The sequence below is a fragment of the Peromyscus californicus genome, unplaced genomic scaffold (assembly GCF_007827085.1).
Source record: "Peromyscus californicus insignis strain IS unplaced genomic scaffold, ASM782708v3 Scaffold_19__1_contigs__length_69161282, whole genome shotgun sequence".
NCBI lineage: Eukaryota > Metazoa > Chordata > Mammalia > Rodentia > Cricetidae > Peromyscus > Peromyscus californicus.
The window spans coordinates 34228139-34246081 of record NW_026294491.1 but is presented as its reverse complement, the minus strand read 5'-3'; the positions used below and the strand labels follow the sequence as shown (position 1 = coordinate 34246081).

The window sequence follows — 17943 nt, the reverse complement described above, 5'->3', positions numbered from 1 at the left end:
GGACTTGAAGCACCATATTACTGTCTAATTATAGATTTTAGAGCATGTGTTCATTTTCCTCCATCTTGTACCTCTAGACATGTTGTCTATATGTTTGTCATATAGAGTCTCTACTATTTTGAAGTGTCTTATGCTCTATGTTCCTCACTTCTTCAGGGCTCTGTCTGTCTGTCTGTCTGTCTGTCTATCCATCCATCCATCCATCCATCCATCCATCCATCCATCCATCCATCCATCCATCTATCTATCTATCTATCTATCTATCTATCTATCTATGTATGGGAGGCTTCACTATTGCTCAGGCTGCATATTTATTCTATCTTAGCCTCCTATGTGCTGGAATTATGGATATGAGCCATAATCCCAGGCTCTTCAGGACTTTTCTCATGAAGGTGCATTTAAGTTTGTCCAATGTCTTTTCTGCATTTGAGCTCTGTCCTGAAGTTTATTTATATCATGTATTATATTTGTTGATTTGCACAGCTCTGTATCCCTAAGGTGAAACCACTTTGGTTCTAGTATATAGTCTTAATATATTCTTGAATACAATTTGCAAGTATTTTGTTGAGAATTTTTCACCCAGTGTTCATTAGAGAAGTTGGATTTTAATGTTCTTTTCTTATTATATCTTTGTTCAGTTTTGCTTGTGGTCATATTGGTTTCATAGAATGAGTTTGATAGAGTCTTCCCTTCTTTTTGATGGAATGGGGAGAGTATTGGTGTTAGATCCTTCTTAAATGTTTGGCAACAACCTGCCGTGCATCCGCCCATCCTGGACTTGTCTTTATGAACTTTTTAGTCACTGCTCAAGTCTTGTGCTTGCTAAGGATCTATCTACATGCTTTCATCTTCAGATTGAACTGTGCTAGATTGTAGGCATTTAGAAATTGATTCATTTCTTCTATATCTTCCTACCCTTTAGAATATAAGTTTTCAGAGAATTCTCTAATGATCTTTTGGATTTCATTGGAATCTGTGGTAATAATTTGCTTTTTACCGTTATTTGTATTAATTTGGGTTTTCTCTCTGTTTTTGTTAGTTTTAGTAGGACCATGTCAATCTTGTTAATCTTTTCACAGAACTACATCTTTTGATTGATTTTGTGTATTGTTCTCTCCATGTCTATTTCATTACTTTCTGTTCTCATCTTAATTTCTTGTGATGTGCTGGATTTTGTTTTAGCTTCTCATTTTTCTACAGCTTTATTTGAGATCTCTGAATTTTTAATGTGGTCACTTAAGTAAGAAACTTCTCTCTTAGGACTCCCTGGGTACACTGAGGGTCAGTAGACTGCTATCTTTTTCATTTGCTTCATTCAGAAGTGTGTTGTTTGGGATCCAGGGTTTCTTTGGCTGTTGATTTCTCTTTGTATTCCACTGTGGTCTGGTACCATAAAAGGGATTCTCTTTCTATCTTCTTACTTCTACCTGTCTGTATGTTGAGGCTTGTTTTGTGGCTTATAATGTAATCAACTTTAGATAAGGTTTTCTGTGTGAAGATGGAATAATTTGTAGTTATTAAGTCCAGTTGATTTCTGGTGTAGTTTAGTTCTAAAGTATCTGTGTTGATGTTTAGTCTGGAAGAACTGTCTAAATATGACAGTTGAGTATTGACATCTCCCACTGCTCTTTTGTCAGCATGTATGTGACCTTTCACATCTTCTATCAGTTTTAGAAAATTGGTGGCCACGGTATTTGATGAATGAATCATTACAGTTGTTATATGATCTTGATGAACTATTTCCTTCTTAGCTTTTGGTGCTTCTCCTTCTGACTTTGGTTTGAACGCGGCTGTATCAGATACAGCAGCTGCTCTGCCTGCTTGTCCACCGGTTTTCTTTGCTTGGTCAGGTGGTTTCTAGCTCCCGGTCAGTGTGTGGACGTCTTCGCTAGCCAAGTGTATTTCTTGGAGACAACAGACAGCGGCCTTGAGCTTTAAGTCAGTCAGTCAGTTTCTGTCTTTGTATTTGTGCTTACCGTCATTATTGAGAGTATTGTTAATCCCTGTGATTTTCTTAGTGGATATTCTGGTTGGTTGGATTACTAGTTTTTCTTGGCTCCTCCCTCTTAGGATTAGGGGTTTCCTGGTTTGCTCTGTTGCACATGACTGATTTTTTTTTCTGGGCTCCTGGCTCTGGCTTCTTCTTCAGCTCCTTTCATGAAATGTATTCTTTCTAGTATTCTTGTGCATGAAAACCTTTTTCTCTTTTCCTTTAAGAATGTTCTGTCATGCTGAAAGACATTCGGTTGCCATGAATTGCTTTAATTTGTGTTTGTCTTGAAATACTCTTTTTTTCCCCTCCATCAGTTCTTAAAGATAACATTAGTCTTAGTTGTCAGTTAATTCTTTTCAAGGTGTGAACTATGTTGTTTCATGCTTGCTTGGCTTTTCGGGTTGCGGATGAAGGATCTGATGCTATTCTGAGATTTCTGCCTTTGTTTGTAAGTTGGCTTTTTCCCTTACAGCTTTTGGTATTGCTTCTTTGCCTTGTATCTTTGAAACCTTGACTGTGATATGAGGAGTGGTCCTCTCTGGCCATATCTATTTGGGATTCTAAATACCCCTTGTGTGTGGATGTCCGTTTGTTTTTCTGTGTTTGAGATATTTTCTGCTATAATTTTGTTGATTAAGTTACTTGTGATTTTTTAATTTTACCTCAGCTCTTTCTAAAACCCCATGGTTGAGGCCACACCCTCAAAGAGAAATGACAACTGTCCCCCAGCAGCTATGGACGACTACCTGTAGCTCCTCAGGAAGGGGTGGAGCCTGGAAAGCCAGCCCCTCCCCCATCTATGCCAGCACTGTGGCTGGAATGATCTTGTGCATGTCTTGTACAGTTAGCCTCAGCTGCAGTGGGTTCATGACTGTGACAGCCCTGTCGTGTCCAGAAGCCAGCATTTCACAGTGCCCTTCCCCATCCTCAGGCTCTTGCTTTCTTCTGCTCCCCTTCAGTGATGTTTCCTGGGAATGTTTAATTCTGTTGCTGCTGTCAAGTGCATACGTAATGTTTCCTTTTATTTCCGTTTGGCAAATCTTTCTGTCTTGCCACCTCAGTGAAAGCTCAAATGGGAAAGTAATTAAATTTTGTTGTGATTTTGGTTGCCTTGGTTAAATTCAGTAGTTAAATTGTTATTTGTGTCTGTCTACTTATCTACCACCTGTCTGTCTGTCTATCTATCTCTATCTGTATATGTATCATCTATTTATATTTAATTTGTTATAATAGGTTTCTTTGTGAATATGTTGGTGCTGTTAGACTATTTTTCTTGTGAATACTCTCACAGAAAATCCCACCTATGAGAATTTATCGGTGCTGAAAGACCAGCACTTCTGTAGGGGACGTGGCCGACTTGGGGTTTACTGTCGTTGATAAGGGAAGTCAGCATCTCTTCTCCTGTGCAAGTCCTTCTCCAAAATGCTGTTTTCACAAAGAGCATCTTGTTTTAGTCATTACGCCTCTAGGAATGTTTGCCTATCTATACAGGTGCCTGTTAGAATTTGTCAACTCTCCTGTTTTTCTTGTCCTTGGCCTTTTAGATGAAACCGAGTATGAGTACAGTGGGAGCGAGGAGGAAGAGGAGGAAGTGCCTGAACAGGAAGGAGAGCCAAGGTAATGATGCCACCATTGCTGCCTTAGGAGAGGGCAAGCTCCATTGATGCCGCATTCCGCAAGGCTCTTTGGTCGTAACAGATAGTGCTGTTTGCGCTCAGTCTGCCATTCTGGCCTCATGACAGATTTCTATGAGCAGCTCCCCACTCCAAACTGTTACCTAGTTTTTGTTTTGTTTCTAACCCAGTTTTGTGTCTGGGGCTGAGGAAATCCTGCTGCTGACGTTTCGTGCTCTAGGAGGCACGGTGGAACAAGTGTCTGCCAGCCAGAGCAGTCAGGCCTGCACACAAAGAAGCATCCTGCTGATAGGCCAGCTGTTGAAACTGCCGCAGGACTTCTGTTGAAGCCGCTTTCCCGAAGCTTCATTTTCCTGCCTACTGCAAATGTGATTACCAGCATTCGGCTTCCTCTGTTAGGGAGTGTTCTATGTCTTGGGTTATCTCTGGCTTTCCAGAGTGTAGTGAAGTCAAGCAGAAGGCTAAGAGAGTGGAGAATTTACTTTTTTATATTTTTACTTTAGTAATGGGTTTGCCTGACAATCATTCCGGCTGGCCTTACCTGTGGTTGAGTACAGACCAAAACGAAGATAGAAGAATGTGTTGAGACCCATGGAAGCCATGTGTTGGGAATAAGAGTTTGAAGAGGGACATAAGGTTTTACTAAAGAAATCCTTCAACAACTTAAATAGATGATCTCAGTCCATTTCAAACTAAAATTTTCAGAGAAATTAGAACTGATTTCATGAGCACTGTAATTGCTTTTAGAAAATAGAATGGCACATATAAGATACAGAGTGGCATGTAGTAAAAGGAATTAAAGGAGGGGTGTTTGCTCACTCTTCTGTGTGGTATGGGATTGGAGAAAGCAGAACAGTGCTAGGTAAGTTTCCTACGCCAAGTGCATTCATAAGGCCTGCTTGGGGCCTGCTGCTGTCCCCGGTCATACAAAAATGGTGGCAGGGAATACAGGTCAGGCTTGATGCTGGCCAGATGAGGATGAAGGAATGCTGAGCGCCAGTGTTTCTTTGTAATGATGGAAAATAAGAGGGCCAAAGAGAGACCATTGAAGTGAAAGAAGGTGAGGTCCGCCTTCCATTGTGTTGTTGAGTTGATCTGAGAGTCCCACATAGAAATGCTTACCAAGCGTCTAGGACTGACCTTTCAGATATGACTAGATGATAAAGGATGATGCGAGCCTTCTGAGCTGTAGGCTCAGTAGTCCTGGTGGACGTGTTGATTGGACTCCCAGGCTAAGTTCTCATTAAGAGACCTGGGTGTAGAAGAGGAATAGGATGCCCATGCTGTTTGCTCCCTCAGAGGCCAAGGTGAAGGTGAAGCCCTGATAGTCCTCTTCACCTTACAGTTCCATCGTCAATGTGCCTGGAGAGTCGACTCTGCGACGGGATTTCCTGAGGCTGCAGCAGGAGAACAAGGAGCGTTCCGAGGCTCTGCGGAGACAGCAGCTTCTGCAGGAGCAGCAGCTCCGGGAGCAGGAGGAGTATAAGAGGCAGCTGCTGGCGGAGAGACAGAAGCGGATTGAACAGCAGAAAGAACAGAGGAGGCGGCTGGAAGAGGTAGAAAAGATCCGCGTTGGTCTTCTCCGTATCCACATTCATATCCATTGGTAGTCAGACACCCCAGCTAGCTTGTTGAGGTAGTATGGTAGTAGATAACAGGTACATGCCCTGCTGTAGCAGTTCAAAGAACTGAAGGAAAGCTTGTGCTCTGGACTGGCAGGCTTCACACTCCTTGAAGCCTTAGAAGTGTGTTCCTTGTAACACATGCTGAGGACCTGCCTAACCCTTGAATTTGTGGGTACTGTGAGGTGCAGGACTCCATCTTCCTGAAGGTGGCACTAGACCAGCTAGCTGTCTATAGTGTTTCCATTGGGCTTAAATTGACTTGCTCACACTTGACCTCATTGCTTTGCTATTTGCTATTTTTCTGACACTTCAGACTTTTTCTTAAGAAAAACATTGTTTTCCAACTGCCTTAACTTTGGGGTAGATTTAAGCGTAAAAATGTCAGGCCAGGGAGATGGTTCCATGGATTTAGGTGCTTGCCATCCAGCCTGACAGCTGGAGTTTGATCCCCAGGTCCTAGGTAGTGTAGAGAGAGAATGAACTCCAGCAAGTGGTCTTCTGACCTCCACATGTGCGCTGTGACACATGCATGCGTACACTCCCCACATACACATACATAAGAAATGTTTTTTTTAAAAAGAAGTAAATTTCAAAAACAGAATACTTTAGAAGATTAATTTTGTTCTATGGCAGACTAGTACAGTTTGCATCATTGTCGGGTGTTTATCCCCAACCCCACAGCTTCCCAGAGTTTTCTGAGTGCGAGCAGCAGGAAATATTAGCTAGAAGGATTTAGATTGTAGAGATAAACAGATAGAAAATAAAGGATAGCCTCGAGAGGGCCTGGAACCTTCTCCAACAGGAGCTGACTGTCTCTGCCCCAGGGTATTTATAGAGACGCCAAGGGGTGGAGCAAAAGACCTCCCCCCAGCACAGCCAAGTGCAGACCATCTCAGACACCTGCACTCAGCCCTGTGGTCCTAATCATCCTCTCTATGCGGACCTGCTGGGTAAAGCCACGAGGAACCCGAAAACGGGCTACCACACATCATGTTCATTTAAGCCATTAATATTCTCAGCATTGGCAATGTAATTATTTATAGGTTGTTTTTATTTTTAATTCACAGAAATGTAGTTTCCCTGCGATTCACTTGAGAATCAAGAGTGTTTTGATTTTCTTTTCTTGACTGCCTTTTACTTAATATGCCACAGCCCCTAATTTCTCATTCATCATTTCTGTTTCCATTTGATTTGAACATCTTTTTTCCACCTTTATTATTTTTTTTTCTAGTAGAAGAATCATTAAAACTAAAGCCCTGTAATAACATTTCCAGTGGGATTTAGTTTAAATAACTAAACATGCTGTTGCCTAGGTCATGTAGCAGTATATGTTGGCATGGTGGCTTTGATTATCCTGTGGATTTGTTCACTGCTTGGAAACCAGTGTGTACCTCACTAAGGGAGATAGGTAAATACTCAGCTAGATCTCTTACGGTGAAAAATCATTAAGTGTTTGTATGACTTTTAAAAACTTACTTGCAAATCTCTTCAAAATATTTAAGACTTTTCTGGCTGTTTTGTGAACAGACCAGAAAACTGGAATGAGTTTGGAGGCTTGCTGGAGGTACTGGGATGTAAGACTCTAACCATGTTTAGTACTGTGTTTCTGTGACATTCTCCACTGCTCAGGCAGGTGGTAATACGTTATGGGGCTATACCTTCTGTGAAGAACTAGATCATCTAGAGTTGCTTTGTAACACAGGTGGTGACAGTGGCTTTCAGGCTGTAGCAGTGAGACTGGCATCCAGCCTCTCTGTGAGGTGGGCAGTGAGGATCCACACTGAGGAGAGCTACAGTTCACCGGGAAGGATTGAAGTTTTCAGGTCATTTTGTTTCAGTCAGTAGATGCCGAGTAGGTTAGAGATGTCTGCTTTACATGTTTTCATTAGTCTGTTAGTTCAAAATCTAGTGTAAAGTCACACTCAGGGTCACCTGATACCACTTTTCTTAAACACAGAGGAGGGGCTGGATAGATGCTCAGTGATTAAGAGCACACTTGTTGCTCTTGTAGAGGACCCCAGATCTGGTTCTCAGCACCCACATGTGGCTCACAACCATTCATAACTCCATGGGCACCAAGCACACGTGTGTTACACATACATACATGTGGGATCCCACAAAAGCTTTCTAGTGAGATCTGAGCTTGCTTTACACAGCAGGGTTGCATTAGGGGTTGGCTTGACCTCGTGCGTGATCACCAGGTGTCTGGGATGGTCTGCACTTGGCTGTGCTGGGGGGAGGTCTTTTGCTCCACCCCTTGGCATTCCTTTAAAAAAGCCCTTTAGTAGAGACAGAAGGGGCCGGTGGGTTTTGACCCAAGACCTCCCGAGCTATCCTGTATTTCTGTCTCTTTCTTCTATGTTTCTATCGACATACTCCTCATTTCTCCCTGCTCAAGAGTACCCTGGAGGAAAAAGAGGGAGCTGGTCTCCTTCACATACATGCAGGCTAAACACTCATTTGCTAAAAGTAAAATAAATTTTTAAAAAATAGAGGGAAGGTGATGTTAGGGAAATTGGGTGAGAATGAGGGGATGGATTTGATTAAAACGTATTATATGCATGTATGAAATTCTCAAACAATAAAGAACAGACCTTAAAAGTAGAACTAGGCACTGGGATGGCAGGTGTTCTCACAAACAGAAGCCACTAGTTAGGATTCTGGGAGGTGTAGCTTCTTTTCCTTAATTGGCAGGAGTTCTAAGCATTGTTTGCACCCTAGGTTCCAGAACGGTAATTTGGGAATCTTTGAGGCTGAGTGTAGCTGAAGTTTTCTTGTGTTCACCCGGCTCCTGCAGCCACTCAGACCCAAGTCAACACACAGAGGCTTATATTACTTAAAAACTGTATGGCCATGGCAGGCTTCTTGCTATCTAGTTTTTATATCTTTTTTTTTTTTTTTTTTCGTTTTTTGAGACAGGGTTTCTCTGTGTAGCTTTGCGCCTTTCCTGGGACTCGCTTGGTAGCCCAGGCTGGCCTCGAACTCACAGAGATCCACCTGGCTCTGCCTCCCGAGTGCTGGGATTAAAGGCGTGCGCCACCACCGCCCGGCCTAGTTTTTATATCTTAAATTAACCCATTTCTATTAATCTGTAAGTTGCCACGTGGCTTGTGGCTTACCGGTACTTTTACATCTTGCTTCCTCTGTGTCTGGCTGGCAACTCCTGACTCAGCCTTCTTGTTCCCAGAATTCTCCTCTCTGCTTGTCCTACCTATACTTCCTGCCTGGCTACTTGCCAGTCAGCATTTTATTTATTAACCAATCAGAGCAACACATTCACAGCATACAGAGTGATATCCACAGCAGCTGAGTGATTTGTAGCCCTTTGAATAAAAGGCTATGTCAGGCTTTTTTTTTTTGGAAATAAAAATTCCTGTTATGAACAATGTAAGTGAAGGTACTCAGCCTCATTCATAAGACGAGTGAATGTTGGGCCAGTGAGATGGCTCAGTGGGTGAGGTGCTTGCCTCTGGTCCGATGGCCTGAGGTTCAGCCCCTGGAACCCACGTGACAGAAGGAGAAAACACTCTTCCAGGTTGTCTTCTCACCTCCATATGTGCACTGTGGGAGCATGCTGCTCACATGTGCATACTAAATAAACGTAATTTAAAAAACTAAAAAAGCCTAGATGGTTTTCTTTCAGTAGGCCAGCAAAAGATGCTTAAAAATGAGGAGTAAGGGAAAACATGGTACAGAAGTCCCCTGTTTTGTCACCTGCCATAAAACTAGCCTTGCTGCAGCTAGGTGTGTCCCCTTTCCTCCTAACAGGTCCTTCATATTTCAGAAGTACTTTTGTGCCACTCCCCTAGCCAGCTAGATACCAGCTGCTCTGTCTCCTGTTCGCTGGTGTGCCATGTATGGACATGCAGATGCAGCACTCCCCTCAGAGGGGATAAGACACAGTTGATTCTGGAGCCAGATATGAGTGATCATGGCTAGGAACAGTCCATGTTACCCCGGGTACCCTAATCCAAAATGGTAACAGCTTTATGAAGTTGTTGTGGTTGAACAAGGACAAGCAAGTCAGGACGCTTCTGTCAGGAAGTCCTCCTTGCTTTGCTAAGGAGAGCCTGTTAGACACCCGACGTGCCGCTCTCCGATAACCTCCTAAACTTGGTGGAACCGAGGAGTGTTAATGCATTCCAAGAGGATCTACCTAGAAATCGTGGATCGTAGGTCAGACACAGGGGAGGCAAAGGACAGGCAAGAAATGCCAGCTTTCCTAGTCAGGTAGTTCTGTCTGTGGGCAGCCTGGAGAGTCTTCCACACAGGTGCATGTTCCTGCGTCTTCAGTTCCCCTAGATGGCTTGGAATCGCTTTTCTAGTTTTGCCGAGATTGAATGTTTTGCTTTCTGCTTTTCTTGTTGCTCTCTTGTAGTCCCAGGAAGAACGGGAGAGCATGCTGAGTTCGCACAGGCCAGTCTTTTCACTAAAGCTCTTGGCTCCTTTCTCTGACTCGTTCCCTCTTCCTGTCTGAACACTGCAGTAGGATATACCCACTCTTCCCCTTACGTTCTTTCTGTGGCTGTTTAACAAACTCTTTTCTCCTCCATGCTCTTCTCTAGCGTTTAGTCACGGAATCTCAGCTGTGGCTTTGTTTCTGGGGACTGCCTTCCTTCTTAGCCAGGGTGGGCATGGAGTGTGTGTGCTCAGTAGAGTTCTTCCTCTCCCCAGGACACATGGATTATTCCAGTCTGGAGGGGCCAGAAGAAGTGAGTAAATTAAAAGACAAAGGGAAGTGAGAGAAAGACAGTTTCTTTGTGAAGTGGGGTTAGCATTAGGAAAGACAGTTTCTCAGTAAGAGTTAATAAGCCATCATGTGTCTGTTGTGTTTTTTGGCTCTGAGATCATAGAAGGGAAAATTTGAACTCCTTTGCCTCAGAAGTTTTTCAGAGGCTTTCCACACATTTCAAAGGAGTAAGAACCATTTCCTCACTTGCCCTCGCATACAAAAGGCCATTGTTTTGCAAATCATTAGCATCTGACATCAGGGTCCACACTGGCCCGGTGCTACCTTTTTCCCAGCTCCAGCTGTCATGATCTGCAGCATTCCCAGAGACCAGCAGCCAGTGTGCCCCGAAGCTAAGGCTTTGCTTCTGTCCAGCCAGCAGTGGCTTAGTTGTTTCCCAGACAGTGGCTGTCTTGTTTATAAGAACCTCTTGTAAGTTCTTGAGTTCTTTTGACATACAGTCTTGTGCTTTTAGTTTTAGTTAAATTTGGCAAATTCAGCAAACATTAATATCTTAAGAGAATTTTCTTTGGGGAAAATCCAGTCATTATTTTCATAAGGTGATCAAAACTGTAACATAAGCAAGCACAGGGTTAGTCACATGTGTGCGGTAGCATGTCCTCAAGCCTCTTGAATGGCAGAGAATAGAATATACTGGAAGAGTCTATAGTACTAACACCAGTAAATCCAGGGCATGTTTGAATGGGCCATAGAGCTGTATCAACACGGCAGACTTAGGGAAGATTTTAACTTCAATACCAAACTGGTGTGGGTAATTGAAGCACAGCTGGAAAGTATGCATTTACTCTGGCACCCTTGAGGACAATTGAGAGACCGCGGGGAGCATTCTTACAGCATCGTGCAGCTTTTCAGTTTGTTTGTTTGATTTTTATTAAACTGATAAAACAGTGACAAGGTTAAGCTAGTATGTATTTATAGGTATTAATAGCAGAGTCATTACATTTAGGCTGTTTTCTTTCAAGAAGCTGGCCTTTCATATTAATCATCTATTAAGAGATATTTAGGAGCCAGGCAGTGGTAGCACAAGTCTTTAATCCCAGCACTCAGGAGGCAGAGGCAGGCGGATCTCTGTGAGTTCGAGGCCAGCCTGGTCTACAGAGCGAGCTCCAGGAAGGCGCAAAGCTACACAGAGAAACCCTGTCTCGAGGAGAGAGAGAGAGAGAGAGAGATTTAGGAGGCTGGAGAGATGGCTCAGAGGTTAAGAGCACTGGCTGCTCTTCCAGAGGTCCTGAGTTCAGTTGCAAGCAACCACATGGTGACTCACACCCATCTGTAGTGAGATCTGGTGCCCTCTTCTGGTGTGCAGGCGTACATGCAGGCAGGACACTGTATACACAATAAACGAACCTGAGAGAGACAGTGAGATACATTTGAAAAGTCGGTTGTTTTAAGTTCTGCTGTTGCAGCCTTTCTAACTAGGAAGAGCTTTGATTGCTCACGATGTGTCCTGTTGTTTCTCGGTCAGATTCTCAGACTCTGGGTCCTGTGAGGGTGGTGGGGAGGTGTGCAGTGGAGCAGTGCCTCCGTCCTGGGGTTTCCTCCTCTGCACTGACCTGGATGGGCATGTGTGCGCTCTCCTCCTCTTGGTCTGCAAATGTTCCTGTTCCTGCTGTCTGCAGCATGTCTGGGCCCCGGGTTCCGAGTGTGCACTTGCCCTTTCTCCAGCTGCTGCTGAGACCACACACGGCTCCACCTACCTAAGGGGTTGAACGTTGGTGACTCTTTTGGACCTGCCGCCTTTTTCTCTTCCCTAAACTGTAGCAGTTTTATACTCTTGTTTCAGTTTATACTTTATACTTGTGAATAGTCAAGTCTACTATGGAGAGCGAGTAAGAAAGAAACTATCTTGTTCTTTGCCTTGGCCACTGGGCTTGTTCATTTATTCTTTTCCTAGCCAAGACTGGCTTAATGGCCTAGTCTCAGGAATCTTTACATGTGCCCATTATCTTGTGAGTTTTTCTGTTCAAATCTCCATCTTCATATACTTGTTAATACAGGTTTTTCAAGTGGATAAGTTAGTCATTTGTAGCCCTGTGTGTATCTCTGAAAAGAAAGGGAAATTTTGATGCTGTACCCATTTGAAAATGGATCCTTAGACGTGAGATTTCTGAGTCTCAGACATCTTGGACACCCAAAGACCTTCTAGCTTGAGAAACAGAGGATGTGCTTTGAAACTATGATGCACTACCCACATATAACAGTTATTCATTTAAACCTGTATACACTATATGCAAAAATTACTTCAGGATTTGATTGAGTTTCATCTCTGCATAGATAGTTCAGTCTTCCATCACTCTGAATGTGAGATGCTGAGTGCAGTCAACAGTTTTCTCTAGGATGGCATGTGCTTGTCACGGGTTGGATTTAATAAAAAACACAACACACAGGCTGACAGGGGAGCTCAGTAGTAGTTGACCATTGCCTGTCATGCTGGAGGCCTTGGAGTCAATTCCCAGCATATCATCATATCATATCATCTCATATCATATCATATATCATATCATATCAATATATGTAATACAAGAGCATATATTCCTTTTATGAAGGTGATTTATACATGGAAGGGGGAAAGAAGCTAAATATAACTATATTTTCAAAGAACTTAAATCCCTAAAGAGTTTCACTTGAAATTATGAGAAAAAATGCCTTTTGAAAGCTTTCCTTCAATAATTGAGGATTGTTTTTTTTTAAGATTTATTTTATTTTATGTATATAGTGTTTTACCCATGTATATCCGTGCACTGTATGCATATAGTGCCACAGTGGCCAGAAGAGAGCATTAGATCCCCTGGAATTGGAGTGAGCCGCCCTGTGGGTGCTGGGAACTGAACCTGAGTCATTTGGAAGAGGAGCCAGTGCTCCTAAGTTTTGAGCTGCCTCTCCAGCCCCGGAAGTTGTTTTTTTGTTTGTTTGCTTGTTTTTAATGTAGTATATTTTAATTAAATTTACTAATTTTAATTATAATAATTGAATAAAAATTAATCATGTTGACTTTGAAGAACAATTTAAAAATTCTTTCACTGAGAAATCTCACAGAAATGACAGAGAAAAATTTAAGATGTTATAAAAACCAGAGACAAGAAGAGAGAAGATTGAATGTGGAAATTAGGTAGTGCATTGGAAGCAGTCATGGGTGGAGCTGAAAGCAAGGTTTGTCGGAGGAGGGTACACACACACACACACACACACACACACACACAGAGAGAGAGAGAGAGAGAGAGAGAGAGAGAGAGAGAGAGAGAGAGAGAGAGAGAGAGAGAGAGAGATTGATTCACCCACTGTGTTCTCCAAGAGCAGGCATCTTCTGAGGAAGAGGAACGAGAGGTTGAGCATGAGGCCTAACTGAGCACACAGACTGCAGAGGGCTCCTTCAGTGGGTGTTTCAGTCAGTTGGCTGCCAGCGTGCACACCTCAGTAGTTCGCATGTTGGTGCAGCCACACCGTTATAAATGCCCTCTCTTTCCCACAGTCTCTCCCCAGACTTTGTAGGGGGAATTCCCAGAATACTGTGAAGTTCCTCCCTGGAGACCCTGAGCAGTGCAAAGACCTTAAAGCTGTAAGAAGCGGTCAGGACTGTGAGGTGTTGTTACCCATCTGGGTACCGCTCACAGGGTACTTTTCATGGATTGAGTGCAAGTGCTCAGCCCAGACCACAGACACTGAGCAGTGTCTTCATCATGGAAGAGTTTACGATGAGAGAACAGGGAACTTAGTGTCAGAGTGCTTGCCTTGTGCATGCAAGGTCCTAGATTTGGTCCCCAACAACAGAGCCAATTGAGACAAAATAAGAACAGAGAAAACCATCTCTTACATATATATACACACACACACACACATACATACACACACACACACACACACACACACACACACACACACACACTTAACAAAATTTTCATAGAAAATTGAGATATAGTCGTGAAAGGAGAATATTCAAAAAATAAGATTTCCTGAAGTGTTTTAAAACTCTTAGAAAATAGGAAAAGAAGAAAAGACAAGTTGATGGGTAGTAGAACAAAAGAAAACCAATTGCTCCAGGAGCCCCACGTAGCCTTTCTAGACATTCTAAGGCATTGGTGTGATAGGGGAACATACAGGAAATAGTGAAACACAGTTTCCAGAACGGAGAAACACGCATTTCTGTCATCACAGCACTGAGGAGACGAGGCGACAGGTTAGAAAACTCAAAACCAGCCTGGGTTACATAGGAAACCAAAGTCAAAAACCAACAGGTACGAGTTTCTGAATTGAAAGACTGATTACATACACAACGCATGATTGAAAACAAAAAGAGAGGGAAAGGCCTGTGCAGAGGTCCGTATGTCATCTTAGAGTCCCTGAATTAAGACAGGGACTAAAAGCCGCAGAGAAGCGCAGTTTGCGGTCCTGTTCCAAGTATTGAGAGCCAGTGGCCTCTGAGTGTTCAGTACCAGAAATCAGATGTTAACAGGATCTCAGGAAGGCTTGTAGGGACATTATTTCCTTAACTACAGTTTTCTGTTGGGAAGTAATAAAGATTTTTAGATATGTACAGGTTCTTAAGCTTTTTACCTTTTTCAATTTTCCTGAGGAAACTGCTTAGAGAATTTGTCCCTGAAAATAAATGAAATCCTATCAAGGGGAGTGAAAATGGGCTTCCAGAAAGTTGGTGGATGTAAATACAGAATTACTGGAGAAACATGTAGACGAGAAAGCTGCAGGAATGTTGCTCACCAGCACTAAAGAGAATGGTTGGTTTCCTTAACAATAATGAAGAGTTTATAACAAGATTGCTTTATGATTTGGTGGTGGGTCAGATAAGAAGAAAGGCAGGTAATAACTCCTTGAAAGACTGTTGGGAAAGTTCCCTGTGCATGGCTAGCTATAAATGTTGTTTTCATTTCACTCGAAGCTGTTAGGACTAGAGTGGGAGTACAGGATAGGGTAGTACAGTGGATATTGGTTGGGAGAAGTTAATTGGTAGAAAGTTACTCAAACAGTTCCATAAGCATATTATTTAGAAAGAAGAGTAGAACTCCTGTGGGCAAGATTGCAAGTCTTGTTCATCCCTTCAGAGTGAGAATTGTGATTTTAAACACACAGAAAAACAGAACAAAACATCTGGCGTGTGTACCTCACAGACACATATCTACTTCTCAGCTCTCAGACATCGTAAAAACATCAAAATGCCAATGTAAAATCTAAATACAGATTTTGCTTCTGTGCCGAGTGGAGTGTCTTGGTCACCTTTAGACCACAGGGCATCTCAGTTCCTCATCCCCTCGTTTCTCTTTTCATCTCACTGTGCCAAGACACACACTTCAGAGTGGTGAGCTGGGAATGGGGAAGCCCAGTTCTTTTGAAGATTGGTAATTCTTTTTTAAAGTCTCCACTCTAAACTCCTGTGTATCTCCACAGAGCCCAACACCTCAGTACCTTTGTGCTGAGGGACTCACATGGGAGGCTGTGGAAATCAGCAAAGCACAGCTGAGACCTGACCCCCCCTAAATGCACGGAGTCCAGAGGACCTTTTAAACCCATGTAGCTGTTTGATGTATGGAATGTTTAGTAAAATAGCCTCTGGTGTGCTCTGTCCCGTGGCCTGACCCAGTCACTGCCTGGGCACCTGGGTTCTCTGAAGCTAATGAGACATCGTAAGGTTGTAGTCACTTGCTACCTTCCTCCTTTTGGTTTGCCCTTTGTCTGGTTGAGGGAAATTCTTTACATTTGTATTTCTTCCCAGCCTACTTTTGTTGAGATTGTGAATTTTTCTTTCTTTCTTTTTCTCTAATAATTTTTTCATACCGTGTATTTTCATCATGTTTCCCCCTTCCCCAGCTCCTCCCACCTCCTTACCCACCCAACTTCATGTTCTCTGTCTCTGTCTCTCTCTGTGTCTTTCTCTCAGAAATCAAAACAAGCCACTAAGACAAAGGAAAAAAAAGAAAGAAAAAAGCCCAAATGAAACAAGGCTCCCCCTCCCCAGTGACGGAGTTCACTTTGTATTGGCCACCTACTCCTGGGCATGGAGCCTGTCCTGAGTGTGGTTGACAAACCCCGTGACACTCCGGGAGAGGGTGGTCCCTTTGCAGACGTCACACTAGAGAGTCCCTTCTGCTGTGACCTGCATTGTCATCTGGCTGTAGCTCTGACACGGCTGCTCTCAGAGCCCACCCACCGCCTGTATCTTCATCCTGGAGACTTCACGGAGAAAGTCATCGGTCCCAGGCTTTAAAGTGCATCTCATGAGAGAGTAGTCTTCAAATCCCGGCTTCACAGCTACCAGAAGTCTTTCGTTTCAGTTGTAATATAGTTTACACAACCAAAAAGTTCAAAAGATGTTTTCCTTTGGAAAAGGTATCTAACCAGGAATATGTAGTGGAATTAAATAGCTTATACTTTAAGCAACATTTCCCAATTGGAAAAAAAAAAAACCTGATTTTTATTATCGCAGTTAGGAAAATGATTTCGTTCTTAGCTGTTGTATATTATATGCAGTGGCCTGATGAGGTTTTTTTGTTTATTTGTTTTTGCTGTGTAAGGAACATGAAAGGTTGTAGTTCCATTTACTTTGAAGGGAAAGGGCTCCAGAACCACATTTTAAGTATGATTCTTGAGTTTCTTTTAGATGTGTTAGCATGTTCATAGAGTCCTATGGTAGGAGGAAGTCCTTTTATACTTGTACCTAGTTTATTGGAAAGAATAAAGGTATTGAATTTCTGGCAATTATGGACATGGAATTCTGCATTTGAACTGAGCAGAAAGGACGGAGGGCAGGACTATTCCTCGGACTCCACTCCCTCAGCTCAAGGCATAGACCAGAAGGCTGGAAGAGAGCGGAGGGCAGGAAGGTCCTGCCTGGTGAATATTTCAGTACACAGGTTCTCAGTTGTCCTCTTTATGTTGGGTTTTGAACATACAATCTGACTTTTCTTCTTTTCAAAGACTTTTTTTTAAAAAGCTATAAAGACAGGCTACCAAATAACAAGCAGGGAATGTATGGCATGGTTGAAATTGAATGATGATGCTCTTGCCATCACCACTGTGGAGGTTTTGAAATAGACGCTCCATTCTTTTTATGACCTCACCTCCAACCTTGGTGAGTTGTATTCATTAACTTAATGCTTCTAAAAGCCGACACCGAGACAAAAGCACAGCAGCAGGCCTACAGGCCAGCTCAGACCTTGGTTGGGAAGACTGCACAAGTGTCAGTGGGACGCCAGCGCCTGTCCAGGCACCATACACGCAGGACACACACAGGACATGCCTTAGGCTGTGAGGACGTCAGTTCCTCCTTCCACGAACACTAGTTGAGTGTGGGGGAGAGGGTTCAGAACGGTACTAAGCTCTAACAAGGCCTTCTGGTGTGTACCCTCTATAAACTTTGATATAATACTTTAATTTATTTTGTTTTGTGGTTAGCCGTAGTGTCACGGATAGAATTTGTGAACTGGATCAGTTTTCTCTTTCTGAGAGAGTGGGTGACTGTGTGTTCTGTAGAGGTGCTGTCCAGTGAAGGAGCCACTAGTGGACTCACTTTCTTAGGCACGCAAGCCACAGTTTACATGCTCAGTGGCAGTATGTAGCTAGAGGCTGTATATTGGACAGTGCTGGTGGAGAGTTAGCATTTCCCATATTCGTAGAAAGAACTAATAAACTTTAGACTGCACAGCATGTAAGTGCTGTACTGACAGGTGCTGTGTCCTTGTGCAAGAACAGGGAAGTGGCTGTATTACCCACGTTGCACACTGTGCGTGTCTAGAGCAGCCGAGTCCGCTGAGTTGGTTGTACCCTCCATCTGTCAGTGAGGTGGTGGGTGGTGTGGACTTAAAGAATGAGCTTTAAAGGCAGAATGGCCGTTCAAGCAGGGCTTTTGGCGGGTAACATTGGACAAGTCATTTTATTTTTCTGAGCCTGTTTTCTGTACAGTAGGAATGAGATCCTGACTTCCTAGGGTTGTAA

The 17943-nt window shown here is 43.1% G+C and overlaps 1 protein-coding gene across 50 annotated transcripts in view; it reads left to right on the top strand.

Annotated features, from left to right (window-relative positions):
* Positions 1–17943, top strand: part of Map4k4 (mitogen-activated protein kinase kinase kinase kinase 4) — a 150997-nt gene that overhangs the window by 102761 nt on the left and 30293 nt on the right. For all 50 annotated transcript variants that reach the window (XM_052745067.1, XM_052745065.1, XM_052745045.1 and 47 more), the window contains exons 11-12: positions 3538–3610; positions 4973–5183. In XM_052745067.1, the coding sequence (XP_052601027.1) occupies positions 3538–3610; positions 4973–5183 (284 nt within the window). The remainder of the gene's footprint in view (positions 1–3537; positions 3611–4972; positions 5184–17943) is intronic.